Genomic DNA, 21,885 nt, shown 5'->3' with positions numbered 1-21,885 from the left:
TTCTATTTGTCTCCAAGTTTCTATTAATGAAAAAGTTGTCAGAATGCTCCAAACTTACATCATCGGCCATCAAAGTTAATATGGTTATCAATGCTCTCAAAGCAGTAAGCTTTGATCTGGTGACCAATATCATTGAGTTTACATCCTCCATGCAACTAAGCATTCTTGCTGCAATCGACTTAGATTCTTTCCATTCTGAATAATCCCATAGATCTAATCCCAAATCTGCCTGTATGTGCACGAGGTCAAACAAGTGTGCATCTTTGATGGCCACAAAAATATCATCCTCATAGTTCTGTTTGTGAAAATGGAAAATTTCAGAATCAATAAGGTATAGAGAAAGCTCTCTAAAAGCTCCGGAGCCAATACTACGGCCTTCAAGCTCTCCCTGTAGATGATAATAAAGATCGCTCAAAATCAAATTGTTCAATTCATCACCTCCACTGCACAAGAAAATAAACAAATTATAAATGAAAGGAATGAAAATGGAATAAATAAAATAAATGGTAGTAGTAGTGGTAAAATAGAGAAACAAAAATAAAACAGAATAGGCGTCCAGTGAAATGCATGTGAAGATACCATAAAGCTCTCCCTCTACTGTTGGGGCAATTGACCTCTTCTTACAAGCTTTATCCGTTAAAAACAAAGGCTAGAGGTATTTATAGAAGTGTTGATAAAAGATTAAACTTAATATTAAATCACTAAATGACCTAAAAGCTTAAGTTTATAAGTGAAGGCAAAATTTAATATTACAACACTTTCACACTTACCATGTGAAATGAAGGTTCATTGAAGATGTAAATTGGCTGTTCATTTCAGTAGGCTTGCAGATTGAAGATAAAATTTTAGGTAACCCTTGAAAAATAAGGGCTGCTATTTAAAATCTGCAAGCCTACTGAAATGAACGGCCAATTTACATGCATTATGCCACCTAAAACTAAAGAATCAAGAAAACAAATCTTGATTTGACAAAAAAATAAAAAATAAAACTCCACCCAGTCAATTAAAGAAAATAGTAATCAAAATAAAGAAAGACCCTCGGCTAATGGTAAAGTGCCTACGTCACAGGCTATGAGAGTAGGAAGTTCTCTAATTGATCTCTAGTAATATCGTAGCTTTTTAGTTGATTGGTTAGGTTAGAGTTGATATAATTAAATTTATGACCCATCAGCTTAAGCTCGGTCAATTGGTGATTTAACATGTTCAAATCCCTATAATATCATTTACTCCCCAATTAATTTCTACTTGTTGTGTTTTACAGTGTTAGATGATATATAATTAAATTCACATTCACCCATTAGCTTAAGCTTTTAGGTCAATAGGTGATTTAATATAGTATCGAAGCTCTAGGATTTTCAGCTTCCGCCGCTGGATGAAGACGAATGTAATTATATATCATCTCACATTTAGAAATTTCAAGCCTACAAGTGAGGGAGAGTGTTGAAGTGTTGATATAATTAAATTTACCAAAACCCATACGATATAGGAAGAATTGGGTTAATCTAGGTTAATTTCCGTTTTACCCTCTACTCATTATGAACTCTACAAATATGAGTATTTCTCCTTTTGTCATTCTAATAATAAAGATTCACAAGAAATGGATTCCAAATTGGCTGGTTAGGAAAAACTTATGAATCAAACCAGACAAGGAATGGGTCGAACCTACAGCAATTGGAGTTGGGTCACATGTTGGATTGGGCTAAAAATATGAAAAGGTGAGTTTCATCCAGGTCGGGTAGGTCAGCTTCAAGGCCTGAAAAATTGCACGGACATTCATCTCTTCTTTGCTAAAGAAATCGTAGCTGTAATGCACACTTGGCAACCAGTTGCAAACAACACCACATTCATCGGAAAAGCTTTAACGGTGCCTACCATCACCTTCAACCAACTTCATCATCTTCATTCTTCCCTCAGATCATGTTGCAAAAGTTCCACGTTTGAGGCATTAAATTTTTATTCCCTTCCAGCTTCCATGCAATCGACTGAAAGTTCGAAATTAGAGTTTTAATTTTTTTTGAACTCATTCACCCATGCTACGTTTCTTCAATCACGTCTTCTCTGCTCGAAATGTTTCAATTTTCTTCAAGTCATGATTTTCTATTTGAAAAGATTCCAACCAAGATTCTTTTATTTGTAGAGTTTTAATTTTTTTTTTTGAACTCATTCACCCATGATTCGTTTTTGAATTGATAGTTGATCTGAACTTTGAGTGAGTTTTCCCAATGAACATTGGGTTCCTACTCTTTTCTTTATTTTCTTCAATGCTACAGGATCAAAGTAGTCATTTTGCTCGATTCCTAATCCTTTCTTCAATTTTCTTCTTTCTAATCTTGATTTTAAAAGATTCCCCTGAATATATGTGGGTTGTTTGGCAACAAGCACAACACCCAAAGCCCCCTCTTGCGATCTATGTCACCAAGAGTTTCCAGTCTTCCACCAACTACAATCAAAGTTGGCCTAGACAACTGCTCTGTTAACAAACTGATGTAGCCTCAATAGCCTCAAAGAGTAATCATCCAAGAATCAAATTTATGAATCTTTTATTAGAATGATAGTGTGCTTCATACAAAATCGAACTACCACACAAACCTCATTTTATCTCTCCATCTCTCAGAAGATAGCAATAGACAATTACAAAAGAGGATTCCAGTACAAAATATAGAAACAGATTAAAGACTAAAAAAAACCTTAGTAGTTTAGAAGATGACAATTATTTAGAAGGCCAACTAAAAACAAATAATGAACATAAAGAAAAGAAATAGTATCCTACCTGTAACCACGCTGCAAATATTGTGATGATAATTCTGCAAAAGCAGGCAAACTGATAAGCTGCAAGAGAAATCACTGCAATTAGAAACTGATCTGAAGCAGTTGTAAAACCTTAATTTGAGGACGAAAGACAAACAGCCATTCAACCTTTTGCAACAGTTCATGGATCTTCCCGAGCATTGAAACTGACAAGCTTCCCCCGTCACCAGTTGCTAATTTGGACATCACATGCACAATGAATAAACTGGAAGCAACCTACCATCAAGTACACGACTTGTTAAGCTCAATAGACAGATACAGCAAGGAGCTCTAAGAAACATACGCTCTACCAAAAGCAAAATTGGGTGAAAAGGTTATATGGAAGACGAATTCCAGAATGTAAAAAAAAAGATAAAAAGAAAGAAAAACAGAAACCAGAACTTGGTGTATGATAGAATTACAGATGTTTTGTTGAAAACACATAAAGATATTAGAAATAAAAATAAACTGAACGAAAACCACCTTTGCACGGTGATATGTTTCATTATCAAATTCACAAGAAGCAAGCAGCTTGGTCAGCTTGCCTAAAAGGAAGCCATCACATGCAGCTGATAACATATTCTTGACATCAGAGAGACTCCTGGATAATTTCGAATTTTCACTGCTCACATCATCGGGAGCTTTGTCCTTTGGTCCAGTCTGTTGTTCTACAATCGACTCGCCATGTAGCATCTTTTTTTGCAGAAAAATGTCATATGACATTATTTCCACCATGGATGAGAGTGATAGATATTTGTAAGCAGAGTTTAGAGCCTGCATCGCAGCAATAGTTTTGGGGGCACAAGCTTCTCCAGAAACGAAGTGGGAAACACCGTCTGTCAATTGTTCCAAAACCTTCTCTGAAGTTTTCATCCTATTCAAAACCATTATAAATGGGCCAGCTGTCTGCCAAAGTGCCTTGATAAAGTTGAGTACATTCAGCTGTATCCGGAGGTCGCTGAAAATGAAAGATCACAAACACATTTAATGTTAAGACAATAGCAATAAATAACACAAGGAATCTAGCACCCAACAAAAAAGACACAAGACCCAATTTAAAATGTAAAAATAGGATTAATCTTTCGATAATTGGGAGGGATTCTTTTAGGGAATGAACCTTTTGGCTTGCGTATTGCTACCTTTAGATATTTTTAAAATGTAAAAATAAGAGTAATCTTCTGATAATCGGGAAGGATGCTTTTAGAGAATGAACCTTTTGGCATGCTTATTGGCTTCCTTCAGATATTGTAAGAGCGCATCAATAATACTTGATTTCTCCAATCCTGATGAAGCTTGCAAAGAATCTTTAGTTTGATGAGTCCCACCACCACTGACATTTAGTTGGCCAGTCAAATTTTCCTTGCTAGCTAATAAAGTAACAAGGAAAGAAGGCTGTAGAGAAATACCAAATTAGAATAAGGCCACCTAGGCATGCACTCAAAAAAATAAAATAATAAACTCCCCATGTATTTAGTAACAACAATATACAATGGTCTAAAAAGTTCCAATAAGAATTTGTGCCCACCAACTTGTCGGAAACCTTCTAACCAACACAACTTTTTTATTTCTGAAAAGGAAACACGCTTTTCATTGAAATAATGAAAAGAGACAATGTTTCAATGTACAAAGTACAAAGAGTTTAGTACATGGGAGGACCGGCATGTACACCTAGGCATCTCAATTATGTGGACACCTCTTAAAACCCTCATCACATTCAAACAAAATACATGGAAAGAAACAAGAGGAGAGCACGGGGCCTAACAAGGACCAATAATCAACACTAATTACAAACAGCACTAACAATTCATCCACACCAACTTATGGTGCTCTTGATGCCTGTTTATGAAGGCTGTTTATGGTGCTCTTGATGCCTGGGTTGCATGGGAGCAAGTCTTTCCAATAGCATCCCTTAAGCATGTATCGGCTGCCCTTGAGAAGGAACAACAGTGGCATGGAATTGTATAGGTAATCAAATGGATGCTAAGCAAAGGCCAGAGAACCACAATGAATGTCTATGGGCAGTTAATATGAGCTTTAGACATGGACCATCGAGCGGAACCACACTAATTTGGGGTCATGATGATTGGTTCGGATCTTCATTCAGATCTTTGGCAATTGTGCAGAAGCATGATAGCAATATACTACCAAAATAAAATTCTAGAAGACCTCGTAAAGCGGGATAAAAGATCAAGAATGGCACAATGTAAATAAAATATGGAAATAAAAAAGGAGCATTAATCTCATACAAGCGCAATAACCTAAAAGCGGCTGCATGGCTTCTATGGTTGAAGAGACATATTGATCCCTTATAATTATTTTTAGGTTTCCATGCCTACTTGCAAAGCAAAACTTGATGTTACTACTTCTCCTTTCAAATTGAAGCATGTGGTATTCAAAATCTCAGTTTGAAGTGGGCGCTTTTCATCAAAGTGTTTATATTTTCATCAAAGTGCTTGACTCAATCCAACATACATGTAAGGCTAGTATAATTATCTAGGAAGCACAAACACTGACACGTGAAAACAACCTACCAACGATCACAAAGGAGAAACAACGAAAGAACCAAAGCAACAAAGAATTGGAACGTTAGTAAAGACCTTAATACAAAGAAAATATAAACACTTTGATGAAAAGTGTCCACTTCATACTGAAATTTTGTATTCCACGTGCTTCAATTTGAAAGAAGGTGAGGAACACCAAGAAGAGGCAATCGGCTGCTTCAAAACTATCCACCCCAATAATTCTTTGCCCAAAGTTCTTTGTCCTCCATTGATAATCATAAAAACAAAGACAAAACATCCACAAAGATAACTTTTAAGCTAACAAACATCAAGCATAAGATTTTGCTTTCTCTTGTATGTGAAAAAATAACTTCTCATAAAGACAAATAGAGGTTCAAAAAATGGGGAGGACTGCAATCAACAGTTAAAATATCAAACAAAGACCAGACCACAATCAGCAACTATAGACTTCAAATGATCTAGGATTTCGCAAGACTGGATATGAGAATGAATATCTGTGGATATCTTTTCAACTTTCGGTTCTTCCTCGAATTGAAATAAAGCACTAAGATTGGTCTCTAGAATCTCAAAATGATCATGCCTCTCAAGCTCCACTGACTGCTCGATATGAGCCAATTTCTCACTACTGACACGGAAAGAAGAGTCGAAAGAAGACTCACCATTCTTTTTCGAGGGAGTGCTTGGGTAAAGTACGGTGTACCTCTAAAAACTTCTCCTTAGAGTTAGGCAAAGAAAAAACAGAATATTTAAACCGTGGAGGAAGAAGAGATTGTGAATTTCACCTGATAGAAGGGGCTGGAACAAGTGCTTGGGTGCATGGGTGCAGCCTGGCGAATTAATGTAAACATGGGAATCTAAAGCCTTTGAGATTTGAGAAGACATTTGTGATGCTTTGAGATTTAAATTATTGTTGTAGGATTTAAAAGAAATCAGAAAAACCAAGGGACTCTTGAATTGGCTTTGTTTATCCCCTAATTGGACTTTATTGGTTGTTTGGTTCTTTGTTTGTTGGATATGATGTGGGTGCTGAGAGGGTGACAACCTAGTTGAGATGCCTGGGTGCACCTCCTGATCCTTGTTCAATTTATTTTGTTTGCTCGTTGTACAATCCTCTTGTACAATGAGCTTTTGTCTCATTGTTTATCAATAAATGAGGTGATTGGCGCTAAGGGGGTGTCAACCTAGTTGAGATGTCCGTGTCTGCTTCCTGATCCCCCAAGTTCCCTATTTTAGACTTCTTTATTACTCTCAGTGTATAACTCTCTTGTACTCTGAGTTCTTATTAATAAAGAAGTTTCTCTCCGTTTCAAAAAAAAAAAAAAGCATGTTTTGAAAACAAACTTCCGACCAACCTCTCCTTTAAACTGACCGAACGACACTAATTTAGTCAATCAGATTGGTTTTCAAAGTTCTTATGAACACCCCTAGTCTTCGACATAAAAGAAAAACCATCTACTAATAAATAAATAAACCTTACAAACATAGATGATAAATATACACATATGACACACCTTATAACAAAAATATCAAGAAAACCCAAGAAGTTTAAATTGAAGTGAAAACAAGAATAAAGAACATATTATGACCTCCCGGGTATTCATTATAAGAATACACAAGGAAGCAAATCTACTTAAAAATGAATTCATATGTGATCCCCCAATGTCTATAACCACAAAATAAGCAGGTTCGATAACCAACCTGATAAAGTGCTGCTGATGTCAACATGTTAACTACAGCAACAAAGAGATCTTCGTCCCATGCAGATTTTTTAAGAAGTATGCACTCAATTGACTGCCTCAACTCTGCTATCTAAAGCCATGAGAACAAAAAAATGTCTCAATAGGAAACAGAAATATTCAAGTGGAAACAGCTCAAGATGGAGTACTATACTTGTTCATCATCAAGACTAAAGCATGCACTAGACAAATGGGGTTGCACATCGTCTGTTATAAAAAATAACATAGACAGTACCCTTGCTGCACCGACTTGTACACTCTGCAGAAATATCACAACCAATAAATTTTTAAGACAGAAAATAAACAATGATAAAAAATAATAAAAACTAAAGGAAAAAAAATTTCAGTCATACTCATACGTTTCATGATTTGAATTAATAAAAGCATAAGGTGTAATGGAAAATCTAGGCTATAAGCAGACTAAAGAACTGCTTTTATACTTGCAATAATAATTTTTTATGCAAAATTCACTTTTGTCCATTCAGATTTCAAAAATGGTAATAATGGTCTCAAAGTTCATTTGACTATTAGGTAACTAATGGACGGATGATTTGGCAATGAACTTTCCAAGAACACTTCAATGAACTGGCATTTAAAAGAAAAAAGAAGCTAAACTTTTTCATTGATGGACTGAAAATAAGCTAATTCTCAAAAGATACCAGCTCCTCTAGGGAAAGGACTAATGCAATAAAAGAACAAGGAAAGCAAAGAAACAGATAATATAATGATAAATGAAAATAAGACTACAAGAAGGATAAATGAAAAGCTCTCAATTAAGACCAATATTTGGATTTGGATAAGATCACCATCATGAAGTTTTCAAACAAGATGATTCGAATTGACCAATCGATGCATACCACATTTCGAAAATAAGATAACAAAGAAATGACCGCTGCTGCTATAGGAATGGGTTTTGTTTTCAATGATATCAATGCTTGATGAAACACGGCAGGTGCAGCTGACGAATCCTGAAATGAAATGTCGATCATACACCCAATCTAACCAATTTCCAATTAATCAAGCACAACAAATTTATGGTATTAACTTGGAACTTATAGAATATAAAGGAAAACAATAATAGATTTCTTAATAGGTCGACCACTTAGTGCAATTGCATTTCAAAATAAGCAGAAGGAAATTGAAAAATAGAATTGGTAAAAGAATGTGAATAAGCACCATCAAATGGCTGAAGCATCATCCATTTAGAGTCTTTTTTAAATTCTATCTTCCTTCTCTGACTTTTGTTAGAATTTGTGGCTTGGCCCTTTTTTTATATCTGTGTATTCTATTTAATCTCTCTCATTGTACCTTTGTAAATTATCAGAAAATAATGAGAGTAACAATATCCCAATTTTTCTCCCAGTACTCCAGTTTCCTCGTAAGCCTCATTTTTGTGTTTATTGCTTTCAATAATTTTAATTACGAATTTCTTAGGGGATGTTTTGTTCACCAACTCAATGTTTGGCCCACCCACTTAGTTGTTGAGTTGGATATTACAAACTCACCCAACTCAACTGGTTTCTTATTTTCCCCTATGTTACCAGTGACTCCACTTGCCGCCCACAAAACTTCAACAAATAGAATACCACGCTCTAGCAACAAACTCCAACAACCTTTAACATTTCCAACAACAAACTTTGACTGCCACCTTCGGCAACAACCAGCTCCACACAACTACCTTTAGTGGGCAACTCAATTGATAATCTCCAACGACAACTATAACCCCAACATGATTTATCATATATTAAAGAAAAGATAAAACAAAACAAAAAAGCTATACCGTGAAAGGTTTTCAAATATACATTTGAAACTACTAGTTCATAGTACTTAATAGTCATTTTTTATAGTAATTATTCATTAAATAGAAAATAAAACTTTCAGTGGCAATCCAACCAAACAAACGTTGGATGATTTTGTACTTAAAAGATTAGATTTAAAACTTTCACCCACAAACGTAAGTTTTTAGGTCAATTGGCAATTTAAGATGATATCAAAGCAAGTGGTCTAGAAAGATCTTGTGTTCAAGCCCTTGCAATGTTTTTTTTTTTTAATGAAGACAAGTCTCTTTATTAATAATAAATGAGACTAAAGCTCAAAGTACAAGAGTCTTATACTAAAAGAAAAATAAGAAAAGGACAAATATCATTCAAACAAACTAAGGTTTAGTTAGAGGGAGATTAAGGCCCAATGAGATAAAGCACAGTTATCTGCAACTGATCTCTCTCCCTCCTTGAATGCGGCTTTCTAATTTCTAACAAACAGATTCCATTTCCAATCAAGTCGTCGAACTCAATCTCCTCCTATGGCACCATTAAGGCCCCATTCTTCTTCTCCAGCACCGTTAAGGAACCTTGAATGTGATTCAAGGCTTTGAACGGATTTCTTGAAGAGGAGGAAGAAGTTTTAGTGGATTCAAACACATCAAGTTCTGTAGGGAAGAAAAAAACATCTAACGTCTTCATCTTCCAAAGCTTGCTTAACCCTCATTTCATCAATAGGGTTTTTGCCTAACCTCTATTGTAATTTCAATGGTAGGGGTACAAAACCACATAAATTGGTCAGGTTAAGCGCTTTTATGGCAATGTTTTCCAACCCCCCGAAATACTCTCCAACGGCTTTGAAAGTTTTTCTACACCAATAGTCCAAACGAAGGCTTCTAATTCTCAACCATCCACCAAAGCCTTTCATCACCAAGGGCTGGCTGTGTTTAAATCTATCCCATTTTTCGAACTTAAGGTGGAACCACCCCATCTCCCAGGTTCATTGATGAAGTCTTCAACCAAGCCCTGGTCTAGACTAATATGAGTGATTTCATCGAACAGTGGGTTGATGGTAATTCTTGTTCGGAAATAGATTTCCAGCAATTTTCGGATTTCTCTCCAATCATCCAACGCAAGAGTCTTGAAACGATCCAAAGATGTTCAAACTTTGCTCAAATAACCTTCAAATTTTTTATCACCCATTGGCTCTGTTTTGCTGTCTTCAAAGCAGAGTCCTGAGAACTTTCTCCTTCATCATTGGTGACGGACTGAGAGACAACTATAATGGCACTCTGCTTTACTTTCTTTTTATCATAGGCTAAGTTACCCTCTAATTTAACTTTATCTGCGAAGCTTGTATTCTTAGCCCGTGTTGGATTAAAAGACAATTTTTTGTGAATACCAACTTATATACTATGTTTTCAAAGGAAATTCTCCAGAATTTGTGAAATACCAGACACCCTTCTCTGTCTTCTCCCGAACACACACTAATGAAAGAGTGTCCACCTAACAATGGCCAAAGGTCACAACATAATGCCCATCCCTTCTTTGCCCTGAACTTCAACAACTCCAGTCTAACTCTGCCTGTTTCTGGAAGAAACAACCTTCCCAACCTCTTAATAACATCAATAACGCTTCCAGGAACCAGCTCAGTTGAGCTTCAGATACTGATAAACCTCTTTGAGCTTCCACTTCTTCAACAAGGAAATTACATCTTCTGAGCAAATGCGATAATACAATTGAAGAACTTTGAAACCTACCACTTCCATTGAAATCTGGCTTCTAAACTTCTCTGTGCAATTAAAACAAAAACTCACCACCAGAACTTTAGTGATTGGTTTGAGGGTAGTCTTCACCAGAGGGCTAACGGTGGTAGTCTGGGTGCAGTCACTGTGGAGCTACCGGAAAGAGAAAAAATTAAAAAGGGAGAAGGAGAAAGGAAGGAGGGGGGAGGAGGGAGGGGAGAGGTGAGAGCCGTTGCAAGGTATTTATGAGGGTATATGGATAAGAAAATTGTTGGAAGAATTGAGATTCACTCAAATAATGCCCATGCGAATTTACTGTGATAACAAAGCAGCAATTTCCATTGCCCACAATCAGGACGAAACATATCAAAGTCTATAAACACTTTATAAAGAAAAAGTTGGATGCAGGAGTAATATGCATACTCTATCTTCAGACAACATAACAAATTACAAATGTGTTAACTAAAGGCCTTCCAAAGTGGCAATTCAACAAATAGATTGACAGGCTGACAATGATTGATATCTTCAAACCAGCTTGAGGGGGAGTGTTGATTATTTCCCTTTTTGTATTATATTTGATTGTATTGGTTGTATTATATTTTCCCGATTTACTTTTTTCCTTCTTCGTAATGGGTTGTTCTTCTATTTAAGAACACCCTTCTTCCTTTGCAAAATATAATAAAACATTATTTTGGCACGTACTTTTCTGTGATTTTTAACCATATATGGCAACCATTTTTGAGTTGCAGCAAAAAAAAAAATCAATAAAATGAAAAGAGATTAAGATTTCAAAATTCAATATTTACAAGGAAATATTAAAAAAAATACAAGACTATAATGGTTGTAGATGAATACAAGCTAAACAAGACAAAAAGCCAACAAACAACAAGCCACCAAACGTTTCGGTTTTGTTTCTTGTGAGAAGAAATAATAATAACAATAATAATAATAGGTTCCTTGACTTGATATACTCATTAACGATGCATAAAACTACTAGAATGGAACAAGTTATATGAACCCAAAGGTTGGTTACAGTAACAAAGATTCTAAGAAATAATTACATTTCAAAAACAAAAATATGATGCAATCATGAAATACCTTTGAAAATGCAGAAAGCATGATGAAAAAAATATCCAGGACAGAACAGATGGCATTCTCTAAACCCTCAATCTCCCTTGGTTCAGAAAGACGGCTAATATATAGTTTCTGATGAACATAACCCGTGTCAAAAAATGAATAAGCTTAAAATATACACATACTACATTTGCTAGACAGACCTCGAGAGCTTGTCTAGTCGTACAAACCACTCGAAAAAGAGTGTTATGGATGGAAGAATCAAAAAGAAGCATATTCTGGACAAGTGGCCCCAGTTTTCCAGGGCCTGAGCTTACGAGAATGCATCTCCTCATCATCTCAAGCACCTGCAACAGAATGGATAATCAGTCAGAATAAACAGAAATGGAACAAATATTTGAGCCAAGCCTTTCCCTAAACAATTATAACAAACTTGACAGGTAAACTACGATTGCATTCCAATACTCTTTTTTATCTCTCTTTTTTTAATTAAGATACATAAATTTTTCTTTTTTGTAAACAAACAAAAACTTTTTGAAATTGAAAAGTTGCAACCTTTCAACTTTCTACAACAAAAATAATAAAAAAGTGGACACTCCAACCACAAGCTAACATATATATGTGTTGATATTACAAGAAGGCTTTTTTCTTGATATAAGCATAAAAATAAAGCCCTATCAATTTGATAGAAATATCCTTGAGAAAAATGTTTGGATCATGCCAGGCGCAAAAGATACCAACGGCAATCAGTTTAAAATATACTAGATGTGAAAGACGAAACACACACACACAAAACCCTTCAAACTTCAAATTTTACTAGAATAAACAACGAAATTGATACAGTCAACTGAAGGTAAAAATTATATAGTCCGCACTGTTAGAGACTTTGACAAAGTAACAAAGCCAAGAAAACATCTGCTATAAATGAGAGCATACCTTCAAAGTTACAATCCAACGAGTATGCTTAACTTTGTACTTCCAATACTCATGATTAACTAGAATATACTGAAGACAGAAAGCAATAAGTGCTACAATAGCATCATTTTCTAGTCCAGTCTCCAGTAGTTGCATGGTAAAGTCCAGTACTGAAAAGTTCAAAAGTTCAAAAGCATAAGACCATGCTAGTATACACCGTACGTTAAAGCAAGTGAGGACATCAACAACACAAGGTTGCTAGAGCATTAAAACTAGTAAATCACCACTTGACCCAAAAGCTTAAGCTAATGGGTTATGGTAAATTTAATTATATCAACCCTTTTAACACTCCCTCCATTTGTAGGTTTGAATTTTTGTAGAAGACCCAATACGTGAAATCAATATTAACAGAAAAAGAAATTATATTACAGGCTGATCATAGTATATCTTGTGCTCAAACCATGATAAATTAAGGATATATTTAATTTGAGTTGTCAGTGAAAAGTGGAAGTGGCACTTTTACAATTGTTTTTTGAATGGACAGGCCAATATAAAGCCTACATATGAGTTACAAGCCCTCGAGCTCAGCTGGTGCTTTGACAATTGTTTATGCTATCATTGCCACAATACTATACAGTAAATGATCTTATTCAGATGGTAGGATGGTAGATGGAAAGTCAATTTAGAGGAAAAAGACATTTCAGATGGTACGATGGTAGTTTCAAATTATGAAATTAAACAAAACTTTGAGTAAATGATTGTACGCATAGAAATCTATGGTATCTTATGTTTTCATTTTATTGAAACCAAAGACTTCATTAAATCCAAAAATTTAAAACCTAGGAGCAGTTTAAATTAAACCCACTTTTAATTTTCTGTGAGACAAGAATATGAAGACTTGACACAGTGGGGACGGTATTAGATAACATAATTAGATTCTATCTCAAACCAATTGGCAACGAAAGGAATAGCTCATCTAACTTATAAAGATAGTGAAGTCCCTTGATTCTTCCAATGTTGGATCCTCACCATGCTCCATCGAGATGGTGCCTCTTTGAGTTCACAATTCTTTCATTGGATCCTAATTTTTAATTTTTCGAACCAAATGCCTATTTAGACTTCATGAGCTCTTATGGCATGTCAATCACCAATTAATCCAACAGCTTAAGTTGATGGGTGAAAGTAAATTCAATATTATATCAATACTCTAACAAATTGTCCGTCTTAAAGTATATTTTTTCTATTTTTGTAATCATCATTTCAGTTTTGTGTCGATGATAATTTTAGCTCTTTTGATTCTTTTTGGGCTCTTGTGCAACATACGACCTTTTCACGGTGTACAACACAAAATCATTTTGTAATTACAGTCTTCTCATGATTATTAACAAGAAGAGGCTTATTGTTTAGTTTTTTTTTTTTTTTTTTTTTTTTTGGGGGGGGGGGGGGGGGGGGGTCATCCCCTCGCCCTTTGGCTGTTTTCTATTAGCTGATTTATATATATATATATATAAAATTTTCTGTTTCTTATAAAAAAAAAAATCATTTCTGTTTGGAGTCTCTTTTGTATTTGTTCTTACATAGTAAAGAGGCACATATCCATTTCAAAGAAAAAAACAGCTTTAAGAAATGTTTTCATTCCAAAACAATTCACCAATTGATCTAGCAAAGTTTCGTTTGCGAGCAGTTTTTACTTTGAGTTGAATGGTGCTTGCACTGAATTCATTGAACTAAAAGCACACGATAAAAGATCAGACGGACTACTGAAATAGTATATTTGTGAATATAAAAGCTTATCAGTTCTTTGTCCTTTATTATAATTTTACTATTCACAAATTAGGACTTCTATGTAAGTATATCTGTACACATTAAACTCTACTGTACACAATGGAGAATTTTCAAAATTTTGCTTCAAAGCTAAGAAAGTGAAGGGCCAAAATGAAATAAATCATATCAACCAGAAATTATTAAAAACTAGAGCCAAACATACGTGATATCGACAGTGGGGAGTCAGAATCGTTGTGCTCAACATCAATAAGCAACATCTTCGCGAGCTTTCCAAATTGAAGCCATGACTCACTGAAAAAAGAAAAGAAAAAGGAAAAATCACCGCGTGCAAATAGAATAAGGTTGATGTTAATTAACAGTGGCCAAAAGAGAATTGGCATTCCTCCATTCTAATTAAAATAAGATATTGGAAACTATTATAAATGACAAAACTTCTAGAAATATTTACAAATATAGCAAAATATCATAACCTATTTTGTAATAAACCAAGATAGACTACTATTGTGTCTATTTGTATAATGACAAAAACAAATAGTAGTCTATCTTAATCTATCACATTCTATCTATTACAGATAGACTATGATATTTTGCTATATTTTGTAAATAGCCCTATAAATAAACCAGGACAAAAATAACCAACTTCTGTATGGCATGCAAAGGAACTCAAATATTAGAACACTCCACAAGTATCAAGCATTGTATCTTCCCTCAACGGTTTAAATTTTTTTATTCTACCTCAATCTTTTATTTTCTCTTAATTTTTTAAATAGAGCTTGCTAACGAAGTGTTTTTATGCAACAATTTAAAACCTTCGTAAAATATCACTTGTAAATGGTTTTCATGCATTTTGTATTATTAAGCCAAAATAACAACAAATAAATCGTATTCTGTTCTTGAAAAATTCAGACTGCCGTTATAATTCAAGTTGCAGCTCTGTCTAGGGTGTCAGTTTGAACAAAGAAGCTATTTTACTTTGGAAAAATGCGGTGAAAGCTATTTTGGCAGAAATTTGGTTTGAAAGGAATCAAACAGTCTTCCATGATAAATCCCTTGGATGGATGGATCGCTTTGAAATCACTCACAGAACTGCCTCCTCGTTGTGTACTCTTTCAAAGCTTTTCGGCAGCTACTGCATTCCAGGACTTACCTTAAATTGGAGCGCATTTATTTTTCCAGCTTGGTTTTGATCTTTGTTATTATTATACTGGTTTGTTCTCTCTATTTTGTTTTGGTTATATTTCCACTGTATTAAACTCTTTAATAGTCATGACCTAGTGAAGATTTCTTCACATGACCTAGTAAAGAGTTGTTGCTCATGTGGTTATGGATACGATGAGGTCGATAAGGGTTGTCAACCTAGTTGAGATGTCCGAGTGCAACTGCAGATCCCTAGCTTTTTCAAAAGCTCTTGTATAATCCTCTTATACTTCGAGTTTCTGTCTCATTTTGACTATTAATGAAGAGACTCGTTTCTGTTTCAAGAAAAAAACAAGTGGCAGCTCCTACTTTCAAGTTGCCGCAACTTAGCAACAAAAAAATAAATATTTTAAAGGAAAAATAAATAGAATAAAAAATAAAGAAAACGAAGGAATGCTTCACCTCAGTGCATCATGGCCAGCAACATTGAAGATATTGGCCTTAAGCGCCACAGGAGTGACAATAGCAGGGAAACTAGAAGTAGAACAGAAATGTATTAGAAAAAGATCGAATGGAGAAATTCATTACAAAATATTGTGAATATTTACAGCATTGTGAAATGAAAAACAACTTTAAAAACTTTAAGATTACCATTTCAACATCTTTGACAAAATATTTAGACCTATGGCCATCACTGCAGCATTACTTGAATCAGGAGATAAGTTTCTCACGAGAACACAAATGACCTCAACCAACCTGGTGAAAAATACTAAATTATACGGATTGATAACAAATAAGTAATGGAACTTTACACAGAATAAAAAGAATTTAAAATCACCACAAATTCTTTTCTGTTGGACGAGCTATGTCTGCAACTTCAGGATTCGAAATGTGTGTACCACCCATCAAAGCAAAACAGACAGCCTATATAGGACATTCTAACTATTAACAAAACGAATTGGACAGAAAATGGGCATATTTGGAAAAATAGCAAGTGTTTCTCTATGACTATATCATAATTAATATTTATTTTCTCATTTTTATCTTTTTTTTATATTGTAAGTTTTATTTCTCTCATTGTAATATTTTGTTTAATGAAGAAGCATATATGCTTTTTATACTGAATAATTCAAAAATTAGCAACAAAGATGTATGTCTGGCAGATAATGTAACTATGCACATAATACTGACAAGTAAAAAATATTTTTCTAAACTGACAAATCTAGAAGCAAAAATTAATAAAATATCAGGTTTTGCAAACCTAATTGAAGGATTTGGAAAAGAAAATATTGTTTTTCCTAGATGAACAAAATTCACAATTGATAATGCATTGTTCTCTAGTAAATCAAAGAGAAATCTACAAAGCTTTAGAGACATACATTGCAAAATGGACCATCTAGATTATATTATACTCATGCAACGATGAACCTTCCACGAATCCATATATATTTGTTATTTGACTTGACAATATTTCAAAAGATATTTATATATTGCATAAATCCCCAACATGAACTTCTAGATTTTGTTTTAGATCTCGCTATAAGGAACTTTGTTTGCAGCTCAAAAGCTTTTGCTCATTCGTAGTAGGTTTTGTTTTAGATCTCTCTATTAGGATTTTTGTTTTTGGTCCAGAAGTTTTTGGTTCTGTTCTTTGTGGGTTTTTATATTCAGCCTAGAAGTTCTTCTTACGCCCATGCATTCTTCGTGCGTTTTCTTTGTTTCCAATCTAGATCTACTGATTTGATTCGAAAGTTTTTCTTTGCAAATTCAAGTTGTCCGTTGTTCTATCACCTTGAATTTGAGGGAGAAATTTGATTGCATCTGATCATGTGTCTTATTTTACATTTGGTACATCATATTTTGGACTCGCTGAATGTTTTGAATTGTTGGTGGTTCCTTATGCGATGCTTGAGGCATGAGGGAGACGTTTAAGTGCTTTTGGCTGTGTTTTAACTTTTTATGATGCATATAAAACACATAGCTAAGCGTACTCAAGGTTTCTACTATAAGTGCAAGATGATGGCTAGAGCAATATAAGTCTGAAAGGTTCAGATTTGATGGTGAGTCCTCAATGATGTACACTCACCATGACTTAGAGGTAGGATTTACTGGAAACAACAGTGAGAACTTCAGATTTGCTACAGAAGTAAATGTTGTTTTGCTTTTGTCGCTGGTGAATGATATGTTTCATGGGCTTTATCTGAAGATGCCAATGGTTTGCCTACCTTTTGAATTCTTATCACAGCTCTGGAATCGGATTTGATTACTGTCTACACATAGTCATTGTTGTTAAATAGATCGAGCTTCTCAAGAATAACAATGAAGATCAGGAAAAGGGTGTTATTTTCATTCGTTTTTTAACAAAAGATGGCTAGAGAAATGAGTTGCATATGCTGAAAGTCATGACTGAGCTATTGATAATGATGAAACAGTTGCATTCCTATTGCACGATTTTGGTCATCTTGTAGATTGTGATTCCAATGTTCAGAACACGGTCATAGATTAATTGATAGTTAAGCCTCAAAATGTTGGCTGTTTGTTTCTTCAAAATTCAATCTATCAAAGAAGAAGTCTCATTTCATGCCATGTTTTTATCCACTCTAGTCTCTTCTTTTATTTGATATTTTGGTCAAGTTTTGATTTTCTAATCCTAAATTGGCAAGTTGTTGACAGCTTATGTTTCGTATAATCTTTGTAATTTGAGCATTAGTCTCATTTCACTATTTCAATGAAAAGATATGTTTTCATTAAAAAAGAAAACAGTCAACAGAGGTGAGCCCAAGAGTAAATACAGAAACGTTAAAACCCAATGCATGAGCAACAAGTCAAACAAAGTACCGTATTAAAGGAAATCATCCGACTCAACAAGTCAAGTATAGCAACTTGTTCATCGTTATTCAAATACATCCCTTGAGCCAAACGCATGAGCAACATGAGCATCCCTGGTAATTTATACTGTAAACAATAACGTATGTCAGAAAATAAAAATCAATATGGTTATATGAAAATGATAACAGAGTTCAAAAATATAAATGGAACGATTCTTTAAAAAGTCACAACCCACCTGAACCTACAACATGCAAAACAACGTGAACTGATAATTTATTGCTATTTTTCAATTTTCCAACACTTCGGGAACATGAAGGGACATTCTAGGGCACACGACTACTGAAATTCAAGTTTTAAAAAAACAATGGCTGTCACCAATTAAGGTCCAATACAGTCTGATGCAGTTCTTCCTTCTTAGCTCCAACCACCTTGTCCACAATCCTTCCCTCATTTTTTTTTTTAATATCCGTGAGTGTCCAGGCCAACTTATATGCACCTCGCCTAATCTCACAAGAAAACTTTTTTGACCTTACAACATTTAGATGTCAAGAAAACTAGTAGGAAATTAATCCAGGTAGTTGGCCACCATAGATTGAACCTTGACCCCTTAGCCAAGTATTTAGACGGTCTCCTTTTTACCACTAGGCCAACCAAGATAGTTTCTACCCTCTTCAAGAACATAAAAGTAGGCATTGCCCCCCCCCCCCCCCCCCCCAATCGTCTACCACCAACTCCAGTTCATCCACATGAACCTTGAGAAATGTGACACTATAAAATCTTTGAGCAAGCTCATCTAGGAATAATCTTTTTTAGCATAAAACCAAAACCCAAATGCCAGGACATATGCCTCAAGATTCAAAATTATCAGAAAAATATGGGATTTATAACAATTGATTGCGAAAGTTTTCGAAATGCCAAGCAGCACAATATTTTCAAGAAAATAAAGACACGAATAAAGATTGACCTCTCAAGCTTCAGCGGGAGAATGGATGTTCAAAAGATTTTGGACTGAGTAAAGAATGTAGAGTTTATTTAATAAAATAAGGCTGAAATCGCAGCTCCCGAACTCCAAAGTGGAGCTTTGTCATGGTGGGATCAATTACAAAACACCCAGGGATTTTACAGTAAACAACTAATCAATTAATGACCAAAGATGCTCCAATTGATGCAGAAACATTTATACCAGTTAATTACCAACTAATCCAGTACAGTCAATATTACGATAGCCATCAAGAGACTTGTTCCTTGTTTCAGTAAAAAAATTGCTATCAAGGAATCACTCCATCTTGGATTACACATAAGAATTCCACCGATTAAGGGCAAGAAGCAATAGAACATTACAAGATTTGTCAAGAGTATATGTGAGGACATTAAGAAAGTTGTTAATCTACGCATATTGGCTTAGCCTGCAAATTTGATAACTTTAGCCTCTAAGTTTGAACTTCGAAGAGCATGGTGCCAAAACCTCTTCGAACTTACCAAAAGACTACTTTGGACAACCAATACATTTTCCAAAGAAGGAACACAATGGACCTTTTAACAAGCAATTCTCAAGCTAGTTCTTCAACTTTGCAAACCAAGAAGAATGAAATTCCAACAAAACAATTCACGTATGAAAGGTTTTGAAGGAACAATTGCAACAAATATCTAATCCTTCTTTTTTTTTTTCCCTAAAACAAAGACGAGTCTCTTTATCGAAATAATGAAATATCCTGGAAAATATCTAATCATTCTAATCATCATTCTCCTGGAAAATGTTATAGGTGTGAACATCATGGACTCCTCTCAACAAATGCCCTAAGTGGATCACTATACTCAGCAAGTTCCTTCTCTTTCAACCCGATCAGTCCCTCAAAGATCCTGTCATCCATATTTTAAATATTCTGTTTTTTCTTTGCCTTCCTCAAAAGTAAGAGTTTTGAGAGGCTCCCCTTGGCAAACTCCGAGCCTTCCATCCAAAAAGTAATGTGATTCAGATTTTGATTCTCGTTTTAGTGTGAGCAGTGTCAAAGATCAGTTGAGGAAGCTAAATGGGTTAGAGGATCATTCTTTGAAGGACCCCTTAGAAACTGATCTCAATGATTTGTTTCAGCATAAAGAGAAATTGGAAACCAGACCTCTGGAAACCCCTCACTCTAAGCATTTCACAATTCCAGCCCATTTAAAGTCGATAGTAAAAGAATGCAAAATTCCAGCCCATTTACGTTTGGACACCAAATACGACCTTGTGGATGAGGAAGGAACTTCGAACAACCCTTCCAATCCATGAAATGAATGAGGAACATTTGGACACCAAATCTGACCTTGTGGATGAGGAAGAAACTTCAAGCAACCGATGGTGACAACCTTTGTGTCCTTCAAAAGATTTTCTTGACACCTAAAACTGAATCCCATCCCAAAAGACACTCTCCTTTTGAACTGGACTTTAAGTGGAAATTTTTGTCAAGTTATAATTGATAATGGTAGTAGAGAAAACCTAGTATCTAGGAAGTTCAACAATGCCGTGAACTTAAACCAACCCTAATGTCTTTTTGATCATTTACTCTAAACATTATTGAAATAGCCATTTATAATTTGATTACAGATGTGAAATTTTTGTTGGCAATAAGGACCAAAAGCACCAAATAGATGAACCAATACAAGTAGAAAAATAATATTAATTCATTTGTTTACCTCCCAACGTACAAGAACAGTATTTCCACCAACCACTTTCAAGACACGTCCACGTGTTTTACAAGGAATCAACATTCCTTCCATTCCAGGAACAGGTAGTGGCTGTTGAGTTTCCACAATCTCTGGGATATGTTCTACCAAGGTACTGCTATTAATCTCAAACAAGGATGATATGCCCACAGACTTATCTAGAAAGTCAAACCTATTGAAATTAATCAATATATAAGATGGAAAACAACTGCATGGCAATTGAGAAAGACTAAATCTAAAATAATAAAGGATAGGTGACGAGGTGATATAACGTAGATATATATAGTGCTAGCAGACATAAAGAAACTATACACTCATAAAGGAAATGAAATGTAAGGTGGATACTTGCGGGCAATAAAAAATCAGGCAAAAAAAAAAGTACAACAGACTGAAGTTGTTAACAACAACACAGGATAAGTCCAAAACTGGCTACTAATCACAAACACTTGAACCTAGTCATAGCTCAAACCTCCTAAAGAGATCTCCACCCCTCTAAACCTCCTCCTGTATCTCTTGGTTTCAAATTTCACACAACAAACCAGAAAAATAATCAAAAGAAAAACCTAACTCTCCTTAAGAAACCAAGTACAACTCTGTTGATTTATCCCACTGGTGGATTTACCATAGGCCCAGAGGACAAAACTTTTAACCTTCTCTAGACCTAGGTTCAAGCCCTATACTTAGATTGTTTTTTTTCAAAATATTTTTGTTGTATTATGAAGCCCCCGTCAACAAAATGTATAGATCCGCCACTGATTTATCCCTGAATTTGTCTTATTATTAATATGTGCAGTAATTAGAATGTGATTATTATGATAGAATTCTTACCTTTTCTTTTTTAGGTCTTTATTCTATTTAAGTAAGACTTTTTAAATAGAAATGAGACTTTTCA

At 34.9% G+C, this 21,885-nt stretch overlaps 1 protein-coding gene across 1 annotated transcript in view; it reads right to left on the bottom strand.

The window, feature by feature from the left end:
- The window catches only part of LOC101204633, a 43,742-nt gene that overhangs the window by 2,738 nt on the left and 19,119 nt on the right, over window positions 1-21,885 (bottom strand). The window contains exons 13-29 of the mRNA XM_011650982.2: window positions 20,964-21,165; window positions 18,300-18,416; window positions 16,300-16,385; window positions 16,113-16,217; window positions 15,924-15,995; window positions 14,527-14,615; window positions 12,561-12,709; window positions 11,828-11,971; window positions 11,649-11,756; window positions 7,903-8,013; window positions 7,200-7,304; window positions 7,008-7,118; window positions 4,001-4,179; window positions 3,271-3,745; window positions 2,917-3,024; window positions 2,771-2,829; window positions 59-443 (exon numbers count right to left, since the gene is read on the bottom strand). Of these exons, the coding sequence (XP_011649284.1) occupies window positions 59-443; window positions 2,771-2,829; window positions 2,917-3,024; window positions 3,271-3,745; window positions 4,001-4,179; window positions 7,008-7,118; window positions 7,200-7,304; window positions 7,903-8,013; window positions 11,649-11,756; window positions 11,828-11,971; window positions 12,561-12,709; window positions 14,527-14,615; window positions 15,924-15,995; window positions 16,113-16,217; window positions 16,300-16,385; window positions 18,300-18,416; window positions 20,964-21,165 (2,605 nt within the window). The remainder of the gene's footprint in view (window positions 1-58; window positions 444-2,770; window positions 2,830-2,916; window positions 3,025-3,270; window positions 3,746-4,000; window positions 4,180-7,007; window positions 7,119-7,199; window positions 7,305-7,902; window positions 8,014-11,648; window positions 11,757-11,827; window positions 11,972-12,560; window positions 12,710-14,526; window positions 14,616-15,923; window positions 15,996-16,112; window positions 16,218-16,299; window positions 16,386-18,299; window positions 18,417-20,963; window positions 21,166-21,885) is intronic.

This window comes from Cucumis sativus, chromosome 2 (assembly GCF_000004075.3).
Source record: "Cucumis sativus cultivar 9930 chromosome 2, Cucumber_9930_V3, whole genome shotgun sequence".
Taxonomy (NCBI): domain Eukaryota; kingdom Viridiplantae; phylum Streptophyta; class Magnoliopsida; order Cucurbitales; family Cucurbitaceae; genus Cucumis; species Cucumis sativus.
The sequence above is the reverse complement of the archived record's forward strand: the minus strand, read 5'-3'. Positions and strand labels throughout refer to the sequence as shown.